Here is a 19,563-nt window from a genome sequence, read left to right as displayed (position 1 = left end):
CAGAGAAAGCTCCTCTCCCTAGTCCTGAAGGAAGTTTACTGTTCTGTTTCTATGGACTGCTCAGGGTTCCTGGCTGTTGTTCCGAAGACCTTGGATCCCGCTAGGAAGGATTTGGGCTTCTTCCATCCCATGTGGTACATCCAAACGGGGGTGGATGACCTCAGAGTTCTTGTCCTCTGAAGGCACTCCAATTCCCGGTGGTCTCTTTGGCAGTTGGGATGTAGTCCTTGGGAGGAACTGACATCTTACCTGCTAGGATAATTGTCAACCCCTAGTCCTCCCTTCTGTATTAAACATTCATGTTTTAAAAAGGTTTAGTTTTATGGGAAAGTCATTTATAGAGAGGGAGAGACAGAAAAAGATGTTCCATCTGCTGGCTCACTCCCCAAGCGGCCCCAATGGCTGGAGTGAGCTAATCCAAAGCTAGCAGTTAAGAGCTTCTTCCAGGTCTCCCACGTGGTTGCAGGGTCCCAAGGCTTTGAGCTGTCCTCTACTGCTTTCCCAGGCCACAGGCAGGGAGCTGGAAGGGGAGCAGCTGGCGTATGAACTAGTGTCCATATGGGATCCTGGTAGATGCAAAGCGAGGACTTTAGCCATTAGGCTATCACACCAGGCCCTAAATATTCATTCTTAAAATTTAATTTGAAAGGCAGAGACACAGAGATCTTTCATCTGCCGATTTTACTCCCCCAAACCTATTAGCCAGGACTGGGTCAATGGGTCAAGTTGAAACCATGAGCTTAGAACTCAATCTAGATCTTCCACAAGGATAGCACGGATCAAAGGACTTGAGTCACAGCCTGTTGCCTCCCAGGCCGCGCATTATCAGGAAACTGCACTGAAAGCAGCCAGGGATTCTGACACTGGATGCTACAGCATCCCAAGCCATGGCTTAACTTCTGTACCTCATGCCTGCCCCTTATCATTCATTATGTATACTCACAAATAAGAAGTTTTCAAACTGACAGAGCACAAAAGCTATAGAAAAGAATATTTTATTGAAACAGTTTTCTCAATTAACAATGGAGCAAAGTACAATTTGATTCAAACCTGTCCAACCAGCCTCAACTGCTAATGAAAGAACTCGAATGTACAGAAGAGGAGGGGCTGGGGGCGAGGGTGGGAGTGGGGACCTTTAGGTCCCTCTGCTGCCAATGTGGCAAAAACAAAAAGAGGGAGCCAAGACAAAATGACAGATACAGCCAGGTTCACCCCATCCTGGAGCTCAGGAGGCTGCCCTCCAGGTCCTGTGACCAACGGGACGTGCCACGCTAGAAGAGCAAGGCACACGAGGAAAGCCAGGCTGGCCCTCTTTCTTCACCCGTAAAGCCTGCCTCCAAGAGTGCCGTGGTGTATTTACATTCACACTGTGCGTGGTCTCTCCAAACCCCAGGGTCTTCAGGATAGGGGCTCACAGTAGAAAGCACATTTGGTCAGTCTAGGGGGGTGGGGGCAGGAGCACAACAGCAGGAGTGGGAGGCAGGGCAGGCACAGGACCCTGGGCTGCTGGCTCTTGGGAAGATGTGGCGTTCTTAGGGCTTGCAGGATGCTGCTATCCCACACTGATGACAGCCTTTCCTCGACCCAATAGCCCACAGGCAGAAGACTGCTGGCTTTCACCCATTTCCCTCCCTCTGCTCTCTGCCTACTCTGGCCAGTAGGCGGTCATCCTTCCAGATTCACTTCCATTGCTCCGGACGGAAGGGCTTTGGGCAAGGGGCAAAGAACTACGCAACCTACCAGGAAGCCAAGAAAATGAATGGAGAGAAGAGCCAGATGGGGAGGTAGGGCAGGGCAGGGAAAGAGAGGACCTTGGAGCGAGAAACCAGTAGAGAATCAGAAACCAAAGTAGGTAACTGAGGCAGGCGATTGCAGCCACTGGGCACACGGGACGGTAATTCCATGGTAGAAGGGGAGAGGAGGGCAGGAAGTGCCCAGAGAATGGACACCTATCAATGTCCCAAATACTCGTCTACCTCCAGGCCCATTCAAGCCACTGTAGGTTGTTCCCTCGCCCTCCTGCAAGGCAAAGCATTAAGCCCCAATAGTGATTCTTCCCCAGGGTAGGGCCTGGATGGGTCAGAAGCCAGGGGTGGGAGAGAGATGGAGAAAATTCTGGTTTTAACCACAGAGCTGTTCCAGAAGGAACTGGTGAGCTGCTCTTCCTTCCCTTTCTCCATGCTCCAGTCTCAGGTGAGAGAAAAGGCGTCCCAGAGGGCAGGACCAACCCCTCCTCTCAATGTTTAATAAATAGAAGTGGCAGGAGAAGGAGGGGTTGTGACAAACGAGGGGCGAGGAGGCGGAAGGTGAGGGTTATAATTCGTCATTCTTCACAGGCTGCTTTTGTCGTGCTGGCTGCTCCTGTTCAGACTCTGCTGCAGCTGGGGAGGGCAGAGGAGAGCAGCTAAGACAGGTGTCTGGGGCCCCCTCGCCTTGCAGCGTTTCCCTCCTGACTACCCAGGCTCCCAGCATGCCCCCTGAGCGGCTCTCACCTACTCCAGGCCCGCCTAACTCCAGAGGCTCTGAGTCTGCAGGTTCAGATTCTGTTTTGGAGGAGGCCAAGGGTGAGTCAGGAAGAGGCTTAAGGGAGGAGCTGGCTAACTGTGGGTAAATATCTGAGGATGTGCGGGGCCACGCTGGATCTCTTCCTGCTGTCCTTGTTTGTTGTTGTTGTTAAAAACAACTCTAAAGACTTAAACGCTGTGACAGCTCGTGGCCCATCCAGAGATGCACCTGCCAGCCTGCCTACCCCTGGAGTATCCCCCAACTCACGCGTCTCTGTTTTTCCAGGTTCTGGGATGGGCTTCACATCTTCAGCCTGGCCTGCAGGGAAAGCAGACAATGTATGCCCAGGATGGATAAAGGCCCTCCCTGCCTGCAGAGCCAGCAAGCAAGCAGGCCCTTGCCCTCACCTGCTGGGGGGATGACCTTCTCCCCCTGCTCACTGTCACTGGTATTGAGGGGAGGCTCTGCTCGGGTTCCATTCTTGTCCTTGGGCCTGGGCCGGGGCTTGGCAAACTTGGCCTTATTGAGCAGGTACTGCACCTCACGGTCCAGGGCCATCATCTTGGCCTCGATGTCTTTCGAGAGCAACACAGGCTTGTCTGTGGCAGGAAGCTTGGCCTGCTCAGCCACTGTTGCATTCTTCCAGGCCTGTGCACGGAAGAAAGGGGAGCCCAGGATAGGCTCAGGGTGATAGGCAGCTACAGGGAAAGCACCTGTCCCTCTACCAAATGAACCCAGTCCACAGCCAGCCCCAGGCTCTTCCTCACACTGGGAGTCCTTCACGCTTCCTGTCCCCACTCCCCACCCCCTCAGGGTACACCAGACCTCTTACCATAGAGACCACACTGCACACTTCTGCCATGCAACAACAGCAGCATGAAGCTCTCATTTCTACTTTCAGCTCTTCCCACTTGGAGCCCTGACTCAAAAGTCCCCACGCATCGCTAACAGTTCCTGCCTCGCATGGCCAGCCATCTGGGCCCACGCAAACCTGGCCCCTCTTGGAGTCTGGCCCAGCACTTGGCTCCTCATTGCTGCCCTCCCTAACCCCATGGGGCCAGCCTTCACTGTTCCTCTACTCTTCTGACTCCCACCAAAGCTCAGGCCCACACACAAACATCCCGTCTTCCCACTGAGCAGCTGAGCGGCCCTCTGGCGCTGTGTCCTGTGGGGATGTGGTTGATTACCCAGGTCTCATTGATGACCTTCTCTAACGTGGTCATCTCCACCTCCGTGAAGATCTGGTCCATCTCTGGGATGAGCCTGGCCCCCCTGCAAGATGAGGACACGGTCAGCCCCAGATGGGGGGTTGGAGGCGGAAGGAGCAAGAGCCAGGGGCATTGGCGGGGCTGAATGCAGAAAACCACGGTGCAGGGGCCACTCACTTGAGGAACATGCTGGAATGGTTGAGGAGATTATCGAGGGCTGATAGCCGTTCTGGCCACTTTCTGCGCTCTTCTACCCGAAAAAATAGCCCTTGGCACAGTTTCTTCAGCTCAGCCAGCTTCTCCTTCAATTTCTGAGGGAGGCAGGAATGGGCAGAGGGGCAGCAGGAGAGCCCTGCAGTTAGTGCCACATCCTGCCCTCCAGCCTCATACCCAGCTCCTCACCCTGACTACCACCGCAGTTGGCCCGGGATGTCCTCACCATGGTGGTGGCCTCAAAGCCCTCATCTTCTAACCAGGTGGAGGCGGCCTTGAGCTTCCCCGAGATGTCCTCCCGCTGTTCCTCAGTTGACACCTCCTGGTACTCGGCTTGGTCCAACTTGTCCTGGGGAGGGACACACAGGTGGGTGGGGCCCCCCAGAGCCAGATGCCTCCCAAGCCCAGCCCCCATGCCAGAGCTGGGTCACTGCCCAGCCTCCCCACCTGGGTCTCAAAGATGAAAGCCTCCAAGCTGTTGGCAGCTTTCTCCCGCTCCTGCTTCTCCAGGTCCCGGGAGGTCAAATCCTCCAGTCTGTGGGACAAGGGAGGGTAAAGGCTCAGGCTACAGGATCCCCACTCACTCTCACACCTGGCTTACACTCACACTGGCTGACTTACTTCTGCACTGAGCGAGCCAGCTCAGCCTCTGGCAAGTCCGGCACATCCAGAACCACCAGCTCCACTCCGATCTCCTCTACCATTTTTTGCTTCCGGGCTGGCTTGGGCTTCTTCTCTTCTGGGGATGCAGGTGTGCCCTCAGGCCCCACTTCCCCCTTCTCACCTGGCTTCTGGGCAGGAAGAGGTGGGGAAGTGAGGAGTGTGGGCCTTGCCTGGTCCCCACAGGGCCAGGCCCAGCAGCTCTCTCTCCACTTCCACCTCTGGGCCCTCAGCTCACCAGGGCCTCAGGTTTGTCCCCAGTCTCCTTGTCAGTGGCCTTTGATGCCTCAGGGCCTGTGTCCGCCTCCGGCTCTGGGGCTGGGGGCTGGGTGGTCTCTTCTGCTGATGGGGCCTCTGCTTCTCCCTTGAGCTCTGCCTGCTCCCCGGGCTCATCCTTGCCACCCTCAGCTGGGCTTTCCTCTTCTTCCTGGGGAACAATCACACCCCCACCCCCTGCAGGTGAGCTTTTCAGCAGCAGGTCTTTTGCCAGGCCTAGTCTCCACAATGCAGGCGCTTGTGTTTGTGGACACCATGTTGGGGTGACCAGATGACAACAGCATGGGAACAGTCAGCAAACCGCCCCTGCCATGCCTTGCCCCACATACCCAAGGCTCCCCGCTGCACTCACCTGCACAGTGTCAGTACCATTTTCCTTGGTATCTGGTGTGGCACCTCCTCCAAACAGGCTGGAAATGGTGTTGCCAAGTTCTAGGGGGAGGCAAGCTAGAGACTCAGAGGAGGCCCATGGCATGGGTTCCCCACTGTCCACATCCTTAACACCCTGCTTCCCTGAGCCACACCCAAATCCAAACACACTCTGACACGCATGCACACACACACCCATGCATGCACTCATCTTACTGGTCAGAGTAGATTCTTCCTCCGGGCTATCCTCCACCACGGTCTCAAACACAGACTCCACCTGCAAAGCAGGCATGAATGAAGCGGCCCACTCTACACGCAGGAACTGGGAGTGGGGCTGGCCTGTCCACCTGAGGACTCTTGGATAGCCCCCTGCCCCCTTTGATCATGAGCCTTTTGAGCAGCAGCCTCGCTCCTGCTGCCACTGGGAGCGCCCACTCCTCCTGCTCAGTTGTGACACCCCATGGGACATCCTCAATGACCATCAACCCAGAATTGCTCAACATAATGGCTGCCACAGCCATTCCAGGGCTTCCCTAGAGAGACTCTACACACTCGCAAGCATCTATGGCTCACGAGAAGGCCCAGGCCAGATCCCTGGGCAGCCCTGGTGAGGACCACAGCCCACCGAGTCTGCACCCTTTGTCATGTTTAATTCTGCATGGAACCCAGGTGGGAAGGGGCCGGCCATACTCTGCCTTGCACATGTGGACCCCCACTCTGTGCTTACCCTGTCCAGACTGAGCACCCCACTCTCATCCAGGTTGAAGTGAGCTTTGATGCCCTTGGACTCGTAGTCGGGGTACTTCTTGAAGCTCTCCCCTACACCTTTTAACTTCACTGTAGTCAGATTCTGTGAACCAAATACCCTGGAAGGACAGAGAGGAGTTAGAGGGGACCTGCCCAGCTGGCACAGCCTGGCGCTGAAGCTGCTAGAGGCTGTGTCGGAGGATGTGCTTGAGATGGCTGCACTGCCCAGAGAAACAGCCTGCTTTCCCTGGTGGCCCACCACCGCCCAGGCTCCACAACCTCCCTGGCCCTCTCAGTCACATGGTGGTCACGCCTCCCCTGCCCCAGAGCCCTGCCCTCTGCCTCCCAGCCTAGCCCCTCACCGGAGCTCCTCTGGCCCTAGGAATCCCAAGTCCCCGTAGTTGATGTGGAAGTTGAAGTCATGGCTGTAGCGGTTGAAGGTGATGACTTTGCGCTGAGGGTAGGGCCCCATGCGGGAGAAGAGCACCCGCTTGTTGTGTTTCAGGCTGTGCACCCCGGGCTCCTCCTCCACCTCCCTGGTGAACTCCACCTACATTGTGGACAGACAGGGGACACTGGAAGACCAGTGGGTGGGGAGGGCAGGGACCCTCCCTGTTGGTAGAGACAAAAGGGGAAGAAGTGGGGTTCCAGCCTGGGAAGCAAAGGGCACTCACTCACCAGGATCGGGTAGACCACGGCATCTCGGATCACAAATGGCTTCACCTTGAAGGCCTTGCTAAGGGCAGCTGCCTGGTACACGGCCCCCATGGCGGCTGCTTCGTCCGCATTGATGTTCTTCCCTAGCTCCTCCCTACGAGAGCCCCAAGCTTCAGCACCATCCTCTGTGGTGTGTATGTGGTGGGGGCGAGACAGCTAAGTGGGGTTCCCTCCCTCTACCCTGCAGTCCCAGCTACACACTCACTTGCCCACAGCCTTCAACAGCACCTCCTGAACTTTGGGGACCCGAGTGGCCCCGCCCACCAGAATCACCTGCTCAATTTCATCCTGCAAGACAGAAAGGAGAGGAAGGTGAGATGTGACCAGTGCCTGGGTGGTCAACTCTGTGTCTCTCCTGCCCTGGGCCTCACCAAGTTCATCTCGGCACTCTGCAGGGCCTGCTGTACAGGCCCAGGCACACGCTCAAACAGGTCTGTGCACAGCTCCTCAAACTCCGCTCGGGTCACTTTCGCTTTGAAGTCCACATCATCCATCAGACCCTCGATCTGGGAGAGACGAGGCAGATGGGAACCATCAGAGAGCCCGCTCTGTGGTGGCAGGATAGACAGCCAAGAAGATGGTGGGGGGCCCTCCTCCCCACTGTCCTCAAGCAACCCCACAGGGGCACCTGTGCCATGTGGTCAGCGTTGGCACTCAGGACGGTTTTGAGTCGATTGGCCTCACGGAGCAGCTTGGCCATAGCCCGCGGGTTCTCGCGCACGTCCTTTGCTCCCTGGCCTTTGCGCTGCTCATTGAATAACCCAGCCAGGTGCTCCCGCAGCCGCAGCTCCATCTCCAAACCCCCTAGGGTGCGGTCAAACCTGCTCAGGGAAGGGGTGGGGAATAGTGTGAAGAACATACAGGGTCCTCCTTGCTCCTGAGCTCTGAGACACCTGCCTCCTTCAAGCTGGGACACATGATCTGCACAGCTGACACTTGGTGGGGACAGCTCACCCATGCATCCACAGTATCCACCACACATCACCTACTGATGATCACTTGCATCTAGAAATACCAGGCAGCAGTGATAGGGAGATGGGGTCCCTGCTGTCAAGGAGCTAACAACCTAGCAGTAAGGAAGCCTTGTAAATTATAAATGTTAAAATTATACATGCTATGAAGGAGAGCAGACCATGCCAGTAGAACATGCGCATGGGAGACTGAACCACTTAGCAATGTCCAGGAAGGCTTCCTCAAAGAAGTGATGTCTGAATCAAAATCTGAAACATGGGTTGGAGCTGACCAGCTAAGGACAAGGAGAGCAGTTTAGATGGAAGGAACCTAGCTCACAATGACTTAGAAGAGGGTCTGGTAGGATACAGAGGAGGGCAAGTGTCACCGGAGACCAAGGAACAAGGGGGCAGCTGTGGGAGGTGAGACTCAGGCGGGTACAATAAGGTTTTGGTGTCACCCAGTCTTTCTAAAGAAATGGATCACAGGGCCCAGCAGCATGGCCTAGCGGCTAAAGTTCTTGCCCTAAACATGCTGGGATCCCATATGGGCGCCGGTTCTAATCCCAGCAGTTCCACTTCCCATCCAGCTCCCTGCTTGTGGCCTGGGAAAGCAGTAGAGGACGGCTCAAAGCCTTGGGACCCTGCACCTAGTGGGAGACCTAGAGGAGGTTCCTGGCTTCAGATCGACACAGCACCAGCCGTTGTGGTCACTTGGGGAGTGACTCATTGGACAGAAGATCTTTCTGTCTCTCCTCCTCTATGTATATCTGACTTTCCAATAAAAAAACTAATAAAATCTTAAAAAAAAAAAAAAGAAATGGATCACAGATTGGCTTTCTTTAAACAACCCTCTAGGGACTGGCCTGGTAGCACATCAGGCTAATCCTTCATCCTGCATTGCCAACATCGCATATGGGCACCAGTTCATGAGAGCTGCTCCAATTCCCAGCTCTGCTAATGGCCTGCAAAAGCAGCAGCAGATGGCTTAATCCTTGGGATCCTGCATGCACAGGGTGAAAGAAGTTCCTGATCAGCTCAGCTCTGGCTGTGTGACTGTACAGGGAGTGAACCAGTGGATGGAAGCTCTTTCTCCTTTTCTATGTAAATCTTCCTTCCCATTAAAAATTAATAAATCTTTAAAAAACAAAAAGCCCTACAAAGAAATAAGCAACCTATGTCTGTGTTATGATAAAAAGAACTGAAAGGAGGTATCACTGGAAACCAAGACAGCTTGATTAATTCTACAGGTAAAAGGCAACAGTGGCCTAGACCAGTCTGGGAGTGGCGGAAACCACGAACAAAAGCAAGATGACAAGAGAGAGAAGTTACCTGCAGGTTTGTGGCCTTCCCTAGAGTAAGTTCAGTGGGCCCCTTGTCCTTTAAGCTGCCCAGCTGCCTGCCCATCCAATCCCCTGGTGCTCCCCTTGCTCTGGGTAAGTGATTCCCTAATGTGCAGCTGTGGGAGGGCAGCAGTCCAGCAGAGGGCAGGAGGATGAAGAAACACCTGCCCTGGGGGGTTTCAGCAAGAAGCCCAGCTTCCAGCAGTCACTCACCCCACCCCACGGATCTGCAGCTGGGGTTGCATGCCGGCCTCCTTGGTCTTCACCGTCTGGTAGGTCACGATGGTGCACACGGTGCTGCCGGAGCCCATGTCATAGAACATGATGTTCTGCAGAGAGGTCAGAGCTACAGTCACAGGCTGCCACTATCCACCTGCCGGCCCTCAAGGAAGGGCTGGCCAGCACCAAGTTCAACAGCCCCAGTACGGGCTGCGAGGAGGGCAGCTGCTTGCTCCCACTGCCCTTTTCCCAAAAGCCAGCCATGCACATGAAATGCAAATAGGCCAGAAAGCTGCTACCCCTGGACTTGGACACTCCAGGAGTCCTGAGCTCACCTGGGCAGTGGCATTGATATCTTTGCGGCGGAAGACACCATAGCTGAGGGCGGTGGCCGTGTTGTCGTTGATGAGTTGCAACACTTTGAGGCCAGCCATGCGGGCGGCCTGCAGCACAGCCCGGCGCTCGGCCTGATTGAAGAAGGCTGGCACTGTGATCACCGCATCCTTGATGGGCTGCTCTACAGGAGGCAAAAGAACGGGGTCCCACCGGCTCCACACCTTGCACAAGGCCTTCCAACTGACATCGGGGGCCAGGTGACCCCTTGTTGCTGGTGTCTGCCCTGTGCCCTATAGGATGCTGACCGGCACTGCTGGCCTCTCCCCCAACAGATGCCAGAGGTGACACAAGTAGGTCTGCCTCGTAACTCACTCCCAGGGTACACTTGGCTGCCACTGGTCCCACCTCAGCACTCACCAGCAAAATCTTCAGCCAAGGAGCGGGAATAATTGAGAATCATGCCCAGCACCTCCTCGGGGGAGAACTGCAGCTGCCTGCGGGGAGGGCAGGGAAGGCACTGAGTGGCCAGGGAGGCTGGGAACACACACGGGGAGGAAGGAGCCCACCTGTCTATGGGGTGGGCAGGTGCACGACACTCACGGACTAATCTGGAAGCGCACGGTCTGCCGCTGTGGGTCGAAGTTCAGCTCGTGTTCAGGGAAACGGGTCTGATAAAGGGCCACGTGCGGGTTATCCGCCTGCTTCCCCAGGAGGTGCTGGAAGTAACGCAGGGTGGCCTTCGGGTTCTTGATGGCCTGAGAGGAAGTGAGGGAGAAGCCGGTTAGCAGACTGCCAAGCTTGGTGGTGTCACAGACAGCATAAGAGAGCACTCCCGTCTACCCCCAGTCTACCCTTGCCTTGCCACCATGAAAACAGGCACCATTCACTCACCATGCCTGCAGCGCTGTCTCCAAACAATCTTTCATTCTCCTTCAGGGTCACCATCACAGGCGTTTTCCTCCGTGATTCTCTGAGGGAAAGAGATATGGAACCCATGGGGGTGCGTATCGGAGCCTCAACACTCCCCTGGGACCACCCACCACACAGATCGCTACAGGGAGTCCAGGCACCATCCCTCCTTCCCTCCCCTGGTGCCAGAGCCACACTCACTTGTTCAGAACAATCTCCATGGGCACTCCAGGCTTGACGATGGCCACCTTCATGGATTCACTGCCCAGGTCCACAGACATCACAGTCAATGTGTCTGCAGTGGACAAGTTTTTGTCAGTTTGTCGGTGAGCCCCTTTTCCAGGTCTACTGAGACCCCTCCACGTTCAATGCAGAAAATAAGATGGCAAAAGACAAGACAAATGCCCTGGGACCTGCTACCTGACAGACTTTCGGTCAGTCACCCCGGGACCCTTCCCCCTGGTGACACTCGCTTATTACTTCTTCTTTGGGTCCCTCTTGGGTGTACATACCACTCAGCGCCAACAGGTCGGCCAGGAGCACAAGCAGCAAGGCCCAACAGCCAGGCCTCCTCAGCCTCTGCCTCTTGACTGTGGTTGCCATCATGCCCCTGGGGAGGGGAGAGAAGGGAAACACACACTTGTAACTGGATACCCCAGTGAAGGAGACACAGCCACAGATCCAGGACTCAGAGAAGCAGTGAGATGAGTACCTACTCCTCCGTATCTGCCCAGGGCACAGCGGCTTATACTCCCTTCCACCTCCTGGAGTGCCAACTACTCTCCAGTCATCCATACCAAGGCTCAGGCGACCCGGCAGAGGCCCTGGGCTCCATCACATTCCCAAGAGAGAAGAGACTAGGCCAGGAGGAAGGAGACCAAGAGCTGCCGCAGTCCACCGCACAGGTGCACTTAGCACCGGGGCCCTGCTGCCAGACACCTGCAGGTGGAGCCGGGGATCCCTGCTCAACCACCTCTCCACACCTGGGGTTCCGTGCCGGCCGGGAAAGTCGGCCCGGGCCTGCACGGGAACTGAAAGGTGATGACGTCGGGGGTGCTGGGCCTGTCGCCAAGGCATCCCTGCGGCTTGTCCCGCCCACTCCCCTTCCTCATCCTCACTCGCAGGCTTGTCCCACCCACTCCCCTTCCTCACCCCGGCTCCCCTCAGCGACGCTGCGCCGGGAAGCTGTTAAGGTTGCTCGCAAGGCAGGTATCGAGTATCCCACTGCTTACCTAAGCCTCACCTGACCGAGGCTGAGGCGCCCACTCCCGGAAACGGAGTCCTGGCCACCCTCAGCGCGTTGGGGGCGCCCCGAAGCCCGAGCGGCAGGGCCAGGCGCCCCGGCGTCCGTGCGGGCCTCCCTCCCGTTACCGACCCGCCCCCGGAGCCAGCACGCTGCCTCGCTCACAAGAGGTGGCCGGCTCCGGGGTGCATACCCAGCCCGGCTACCTCCTCTGCCTCCCCGCCCCTGTGCCGCCCCAGCTCTGGGTCAGATGCGGCGCGGACGTACCCACGAGGCCGGCAGCGCGCCCCCCAAGCCCAGCGCCCTTCACAACTCCCCCTCGGTTTGCAAACTGTTACATTAACCACCAACCTCTCCGCGGCGTCTCGCGCACCAGCCGGCCCCGGACGCGGCGCGCGCTCATTGGAGCCGCTGCCGGCCGGCCCTGCTGCCCGCGCCCGGCCCCGCCCCAGCCGCCCCGGCGCGCACTCCCATTGGGCCACGTCCTATGCCCGCCTTCCCTCCGTTCTAGGCTCTCCCTCCCAGCTTCTCACCCTCCCGGCGGCCGCGGGGCCAGTCCGCCGGTTGGGGTGATTGGTCCACGTCACGGGCCGGAGCGTCGCGCTCCCTCCTTCCCCGCGCCCGCCCCGCGGCGGCTGGGGCATCTTTTCCGGCCTAGGGGCTGGATACGGCGCGGCCCGTCTCGGAAATGAACCTCACCTGGAGTGTGCCCTGCGCACGGTCGGTGCCACACTCCGTATCTCTTCTTCCGGTCACCCGGGGAGTGCCGGACTAGGATCGGGAATGGCCAGCATCCCTCTCCGCGGCCGTGCACAAGAGCCTTTGCTTGCCGGCTTTGGATGGACATCAGAGCATGGTGCTTGGGCCGCCCCAGGCTCCTTCTGCTGCTAGGTCGGGGATAACCAATGTGTTAGTGACATGAACTTGGCCTGGACGCCTCACTGGGAGCCCCGTTCCTCTAAGAAAATTCCGAGGTGTGAAGCGCTACTGCCAACATTTTTGTCAGGCTATGGTGGGGGAGCACGCGTGCATTAAATCCACACCATCTCTAACGGCCTCTGCTGCGGGCTCAGAGCTACCAGTTGTAGTAGAGGTCCCCACAGAAATGCGCAACCCACGGAGGGCACATTCTTTAAAGATGTGCTGGCCTGTTTGTCCCCTGTAACTGTGACTGGACTTTGTTGAAAGGATTCAGCCACCGTGGGCAGCATTTTGTCCAGACAGCCTGTTGAAGGAATTCTCATCTGATCCTGTGTACGTTTCTGTTGGCAAAGTCAGGTATCTGTGCTTCAAAGACGAATCTGCTAGCAGAAGCAGGGAGGGAGCTGCTCTGTTTTTAATTGCTGAATGGTCAGATAGAAAAATTGGAAAAACTAGAGGAATTTTGTTACAAATGTTCACCCAGTCCCACGATGCAGATAACACACAATTGTGATAACTTTGTTAGAAGAACCCATTTCTAGGCAAAGCTGAGTCCAAGCGCAGGCTTCCCTGGCCCGTGAAGGTAACCTCTCAGTGTGATGTGCAACCTTCGACACCTTTCCCTCCACACTAACATATATCTTTCTTTTCATACATGCGCTTTTTATCTTTTTCAAACCATAACATATCTTGCAGTTATATTGCTTATGGTTTGTGGTTTAGCTAATAAATCCTGGAGCATCTTCCTTGTTGCTGTGATCCACTGCAGGGGCCAGTATGTTGGCTCAGCTGGCTAAGCCTTCCCCCTGCAAACACCAGCATCTCATATGGGTGCCAGTTTGTGTCCCAGCTACTCCACTTCTGATCCAGCTGTCTGCTTGTGGTCTGGGAAAGCAGTCAAGGACAGTCCAATGCTTTGGGACCCTCCATCTGCATAGGAGACCTGGAAGAAAGTCCTGGCTCCTGGCTTCGGATCAGCTCAGCTCTGGCCATTGTGACCATTTGGGGAGTGAACTAGCAGATGGAAGGTCTGGGGAAAAAAAAGTGGAGTAGCTGAGACACAAACTGGTGCCCATATGGGATGCTGGCACCATAGGGTGGAGGATTAGCCTTTTTAGCCACTATGCTGGCCACCCAACATGAACCTTCTGGAGTTGCCAGTTCAGTTTCACAAAGGAAGGTTCTGTTTTCCGATCATTGATCCCACTTTCGACCAACTATCTGGTAGATTCTTTGAATCCGTTTTAAACCAAGAGTGTATATTTTGAACCTTAGGGAGCCTCTGAGAGAAGCCAGCACTGAACTAGATGCTGGCAACCCAGAGACAGGTGTGACCTTGTCCTTGCTCTCAGGAAAGTCACTACCTATTGAGAAACAAACCTGTTCATGGTTATTAAGCATCTGTTTTTGTTTATTTATTCATTAAAGACTTGTTAGATGACTGCAGATTGGAAAATGAGCAGAGCCCGTCTCCCTGTTCTGAACGCAGCGCCCACCGCTAGGAACCCGCAAAGCCACTGGTGCCTGTGCTTTGCTGCACTGCCGTCTCAGCCTGGGTGTCCGTCCCCATGGGAGGTGCGGCAGGTGCAGGTGCTCCGCAGAGTCACCTGTTGTGTTCTCTAACTGGGGAGGGTTGTGCTTTACAAGGACATGCTGTAGAACAATGGGAGATTTCTGAGGTAAACGTCTGATTGCCATTGACCTTGGTGGATAAGTTCACTATTCTTTTTTTTTTTAAGATTTATTTATTTTTATTATAAAGTCAGATGTACAGAGAGGAGAGACAGAGAGGAAGATCTTCCATCCGATGATTCACTCCCCAAGTGACCGCAACGGCAACCTCTTCCGGGTCTCCCACGCGGGTACAGGGTTCCAAATCTTTGGGCCGTCCTCGATTGCTTTCCCAGGCCACAAGCAGGGGGCTGGATGGGAAATGGAGCTGCCAGGATTAGAACTGGCGCCTATATGGGATCCTGGCACGTTCAGGGCGAGGACTTTAGTCGCTAGGCCACGCCGCCGGGCCCAAATTCACTATTCTTAACTTGTTCAAAGCACCTGAGGGCTCCATCCCTTCCCCATCACTGGACAGAATGCTAGTGTGGCAGGGCAGGGGATGCAAGCTGCCATCTTGCAGGACATCTGCCGAAATAATGGAAGATGATAATGAACACTGTCAAGGGTATGCGCATGCTTAATGAATCATGAAAATGACATGATGGACTGAGGGCCGCCCAGGTGGCTACAAGAGTTGGGTTGAATGAGGCTGAAGTCAGGATCCAAGACCTTCTGGGAAAGCAGCAGAAGAGTGTCCAAGTGCTTGGGCCCCTACACCTCTGTCCAAGCACTTGGACACTCTTCTGCTGCTTTCCCAGATGCATTAGCAGGGAACAAGATTGGAAGTAAAGCAACCTGAACTTGAACTAGCATCCATATGAGATGCAAGTGTTGCAGGTAGAAACTTACATGTTAAACCACAATGCTGGTTCCCAGGAGATTTTTAAAAATATTTATTTATCAATTTTTATGGGACAGGCAGACTTACAGAGAGAGGACACAGAGAAAAGTCTTCTATTCATTGGAAGAGAAACAGAGAGAAAGATCTTTCATCCACTAGTTCACTCCCCATGTGGCTGCAACAGCCTGTGCTGAGCTGATCCGAAGCCAGGAGCTAGGAGCTTTCTGCAGGTCTCCCACGCAAGTGCAGGATCCCAAGTGTTTGGCTCGTCCTCCACTGCTTTCCCAGGCCACAAGCAGGGAGCTGGATGGGAAGCGGGGCCACCACAACATGAACCAGCAGCCATGTGAGATCCCAGCACATGCAAGGCAAGGACTTTAGCCACTAGCCTACTGTGCTAGGCCTGATAGTGAATTATTTATTTTATTTTTATTATTTTGTTTTATGGCACAATTTAATAGGCACTGGGGTTTCCCCTTCCCCTCCCCAATTTCCCTCCCCTCAGCACTGATCTCCCCTCCAGCTTTACGGTGGGTGTCTTTCGTGAACTTTCACAAGTCCATCATGGTGCCACTGAGGTGTCTCCCACAATGTCAGCGTGGGCAATGTTGGAGAGTCCAACTTGCAGCCGTCAGGACAGTATCAGCCATTTCGCTGGGAGTCGATCCTTGTACTGCAAGCACAGAGATACGCTTCTTTCCTGACAATGAATTTTTAAAAATCAGGGCCCTGGTGTGTTGGCCTAGAGGTTAAAGTCCTAGCCTTGCATATGCAGGGATCCCATATGGGCGCCGGTTCTAATCCCGGCGGCCCTGCTTCCCATTCAGCTCCCTGCCTGTGGCCTGGGAAAGCGGTCGAGGATGGTCCAAAGCCTTGGGACCCTGTACCCACGTGGAAGACCTGGAATGAGGCTCTGGGCTCCTGGCTTCAGATCAGCACAGCTCCAGCCATTGTGGTTGCTTGGGGAGTGAATCATCAAATAGGCGATCTTTCTCTCTGTCTCTCTTCTCTGTATATCTAACTTTCCAATAAAAATAAAAAAACTCATAAAAGAATTTTTTTTTTTTTTTTTTAGATTTTATTTATTTTATTACAGCCAGATATATACAGAGGAGAGACAGAGAGGAAGATCTTCCGTCCGATGATTCACTCCCCAAGTGAGCCGCAACGGGCCGATGCGCGCCGATCCGAAGCCGGGAACCTGGAACCTCTTCCGGGTCTCCCACACGGGTGCAGTGTCCCAATGCATTGGGCCGTCCTCAACTGCTTTCCCAGGCCACAAGCAGGGAGCTGGATGGGAAGTGGAGCTGCCGGGATTAGAACCGGCGCCCATATGGGATCCCGGGGCTTTCAAGGCGAGGACTTTAGCCGCTAGGCCACGCCGCCGGGCCCAAAGAATTTTTTAAAATCCTCCTGTTTGAGCAGAGCTGGCATGATGTGTCAACTAAGCTAATCCTATACTGCCAATCACTGGGCGCTGGTTTGTGTCTCGGTGGCCCCTCTTCCCATCCAGTTTCCTGCTTGTGGCCTGGGAAAGCAGTCGAAGACGAGCCAAACCCTTGGGATCCTGCGCCCTTGTGGAGACCTGCAGAAGGCTCCTGACTCCTGGATTTGGATCAACTCAACACAGGCTATTGCGGCCACGTAGGAAGTGAACCAGAGGATGGAAGATCTTTGTCTCTCCTTCTCTCAATAAATCTGCCTTTTTAATAAAAAATAAATAAATCTTTTTTTAAAAAAAATTCATTGTCATCCAGAAATCCTGTCCTTAAGTTTATAGCTAATAAATACATATACTCATCAAGAGACTGTTGGGGGCCCGGCGGTGTGGCCTAGCGGCTAAAGTCCTCGCCTTGAAAGCCCCGGGATCCCATATGGGCGCCGGTTCTAATCCCGGCAGCTCCACTTCCCATCCAGCTCCCTGCTTGTGGCCTGGGAAAGCAGTTGAGGACGGCCCAATGCATTGGGACACTGCACCCGTGTGGGAGACCTGGAAGAGGTTCCTGGTTCCCGGCTTCGGATCGGCCCGTTGCGGCTCACTTGGGGAGTGAATCATCGGACGGAAGATCTTCCTCTCTGTCTCTCCTCCTCTGTGTATATCTGGCTGTAATAAAAATGAATAAATCTTAAAAAAAAAAAAGAGAGACTGTTGGATGCAGTGTTGTGTGTAATAGGCCACAACTGGAAGCTACCCAATGCCCACCAAAAATTGGATACAGAAGAAGATAATGGTGAATGCACATAATGGAATCGTATATTCTATATTCAGTGGGAACTAATGGTCTAGTATTACTTGGTGAAACGTCAGTGAATTTCACACATGGCCCAGAGTGAAAGGAGTCAGAGTGTTCTATGATTTCAGTTATGTGAAGGTTAAAATCATGGGGCCCGGTGCGATAGCATAATGGTTAAGGTCCTTGCCTTGAATGCACTGGGATCCCATACGGGCACTGGCTCTAATCCTGGCAGCTCCACTTCCCATCCAGCTCCCAGCAGTCGAGGACAGCCCAAAGCCTTGGGACCCTTCACCCGTGTGGGAGATCTGGAGAAAATTCCTGGCTCCTGGCTTCAGATTGGCACAGCACCGGCCGTTGTGGTCACTTGGGGAGTGAATCATCGGATGGAAGATCTTCCTCTCTGTCTTCCCTCCTCTCTGCACATCTGCCTTTCCAGTAAAATAAATAAATTAAAAAAACCAGTTAAAATCAGGCACAGCTAAGCTATGGTGATGGGCGTCACGTGGTGCTGATGCTGAGGTGTTTGGAAGAGGGCAGGAGGCAGGCTCCTGGAGCACTGACAATATCCTCATTCTGGTTGTGAAAGGTGTGTTGCAATGCACATGGCATTCCAATGGATTGCAATTTGTCTCTTTGCTGCACTTGTGTTACACCCCTGCACAAGTGTTATACTTCAGTAACAAAAATGATTTGTCTGTCATAGAGAAAAGTTATTGATGGCTAATGAAATCCTATTTTGCTGTAATCCTAGGTAGGAGCAGAATCCATTTTCAGCATGAGAAGCATTGTGGGGCAGTGAGTGAAGCCTCCACTTGTGACACCGTTGTCCGTATTGGAGTGCCTGTTTGAGGGCTGGTTGCTCCACTTCCATCCAGCTCCCAGCTTGTGGCCTGGGAAAGCAGTAGAAGATGGCCCAAAACCCCAGGACGCTGCACCCACATGGAAGGCTTGCAAGAAGCTCCTGGCTCCTATCTTCAGCTCAGCTCAGCTCTGGCCTTTGTGACCACTTGGGGAGTGAACCAGCAAATGAAAAATCTTTTCTCCCTGTCTCTCCTTCTCTTCTCCTATGTTCCCAATAAAAATAAATAAATAAATCTTTTTTTAAAGATATACAGAGAGGAGGAGAGACAGAGAGGAACTCTGATGATTATACCCAGAGTCCCTGTCACCTCCAGGAGTCTGTTCTCACCGGGTATAATGACACCTGTTCTGCAGACAGCTTTTGGGAGCTCCTGTGAACAGTGAAAATAATGTGTTTTGTATCACCTGCTACACGAAATTAGGGACTGGTTACTGGCGGTTCTTTTTGTGCCAATCCTCTAGCGCGGTAGTTGCAGATGCTGCACTGTTCTTTCATACTCTGGGCTTTTAGTACAATTCCAGGGAAATAGATGGTTCTTTGCACAAAAGCGGAAAAGGAAGGAAGGCAGTTAGACCAAGAGGCACTGTGGGTTGCTGTCACTCCAGTCCCTACCGCTTTATCCCTCCTGGATAAACCAAGCCAAGTGGGATGGGCAGAGCCAGATTCAAGTTATCAGGGAAGACTTGCAGCCGCCTCCTCTGAACAGCAGGGGGAGCACCAGATCAGCATTGAAGAGACCCCCTTGTCGTCCCCATCAATGCTTTCACTCTGCCTTTTTTTTTTCTTAAAGATTTATTTATTTATTTTTGGGCTCGGCGAGATAGCGTAGCGGTTAAAGTTCCCGCCTTGAACGCGCCGGGATCCCATATGGGCGCCGGTTCTAATCCCGGCAGCTCCACTTCCCATCCAGCTCTCTGCTTGTGGTCTGGGAAAGCGGTCGAGGACGGCCCAAAGCTTTGGGACTCTGCACCCGCGTGGGAGACCCGGAAGAGGTTCCTGGTTCCCGGCATCGGCCCGTTGTAATAAAAATAAATCTTTAATAAAAAAAGATTTATTCAGTTTATTACAAAGTCAGATATACACAGAGGAGAGACAGAGAGGAAGATCTTCCGTCCAATGATTCACTCCCCAAGTGAGCCGCAACGGCCGGTGCTCGCCGATCCGAAGCAGGGAACCAGGAACCTCTTCCGGGTCTCCCACGCGGGTGCGAGTGTCCCAATGCATTGGGCCGTCCTCGACTGCTTTCCCAGGCCACAAGCAGGGAGCTGGATGGGAAGTGGAGCTGCCGGGATTAGAACCGGCGCCCATATGGGATCCCGGGGCGTTCAAGGCGAGGACTTTAACCTATAGGCCACGCGGCTGGGCCCAACTGAATAAATTTTTTAAAAAAGAA

The 19,563-nt window shown here is 54.3% G+C and overlaps 1 protein-coding gene across 7 annotated transcripts; it reads right to left on the bottom strand.

The window, feature by feature from the left end:
• Positions 1-1,797: 1,797 nt before the first annotated feature.
• HYOU1 (hypoxia up-regulated 1) lies at positions 1,798-12,151 on the bottom strand. Of its 7 annotated transcripts, none has more exons than XM_004585149.2 (26): positions 12,047-12,151; positions 10,965-11,062; positions 10,654-10,747; positions 10,435-10,513; positions 10,144-10,298; positions 9,961-10,037; positions 9,543-9,724; positions 9,202-9,317; positions 7,324-7,516; positions 7,067-7,201; positions 6,901-6,983; positions 6,657-6,789; positions 6,341-6,528; positions 5,959-6,097; positions 5,448-5,508; positions 5,215-5,294; positions 4,825-5,013; positions 4,548-4,717; positions 4,374-4,461; positions 4,153-4,275; positions 3,891-4,024; positions 3,693-3,777; positions 2,913-3,153; positions 2,773-2,823; positions 2,493-2,543; positions 1,798-2,375 (listed from the first exon to the last, which is right to left on the bottom strand). In XM_004585149.2, exons 2-26 carry the CDS (start codon positions 11,056-11,058, stop codon positions 2,314-2,316), a joined length of 3,003 nt encoding a protein of 1,000 aa, XP_004585206.2. In that variant the 5' UTR covers positions 11,059-11,062; positions 12,047-12,151; the 3' UTR covers positions 1,798-2,313. The 7 variants fall into 7 exon arrangements, with proteins under 7 accessions (XP_004585206.2, XP_058519776.1, XP_058519775.1 ...); XM_058663793.1 differs by lacking the exon at positions 12,047-12,151 and adding an exon at positions 11,685-11,961 and having other exon boundaries at positions 2,946-3,153; XM_058663792.1 differs by lacking the exon at positions 12,047-12,151 and adding an exon at positions 11,685-11,961 and having other exon boundaries at positions 4,548-4,714.
• Between the last annotated feature and the right edge of the window lie 7,412 nt (positions 12,152-19,563).

This window comes from Ochotona princeps, chromosome 4, assembly GCF_030435755.1.
Source record: "Ochotona princeps isolate mOchPri1 chromosome 4, mOchPri1.hap1, whole genome shotgun sequence".
Lineage (NCBI taxonomy): Eukaryota > Metazoa > Chordata > Mammalia > Lagomorpha > Ochotonidae > Ochotona > Ochotona princeps.
This window is presented reverse-complemented; position numbering and strand designations above follow the sequence as displayed.

What these genes read in the sequence shown, in the direction of transcription:
- HYOU1 (XM_004585149.2), bottom strand. Translation starts at nt 11,058, where the DNA reads ATGATGGCAACCACAGTCAAGAGGCAGAGGCTGAGGAGGCCTGGCTGT. An exon ending in ATGGAGATTGTTCTGAACAA is followed by an intron (nt 10,514 to 10,653) that starts GTGAGTGTGGCT and finishes TCTTTCCCTCAG; the next exon opens with AGAATCACGGAGGAAAACGC. An exon ending in CTGTTGAAGGCTGTGGGCAA is followed by an intron (nt 6,790 to 6,900) that starts GTGAGTGTGTAG and finishes GGGCTCTCGTAG; the next exon opens with GGAGGAGCTAGGGAAGAACA.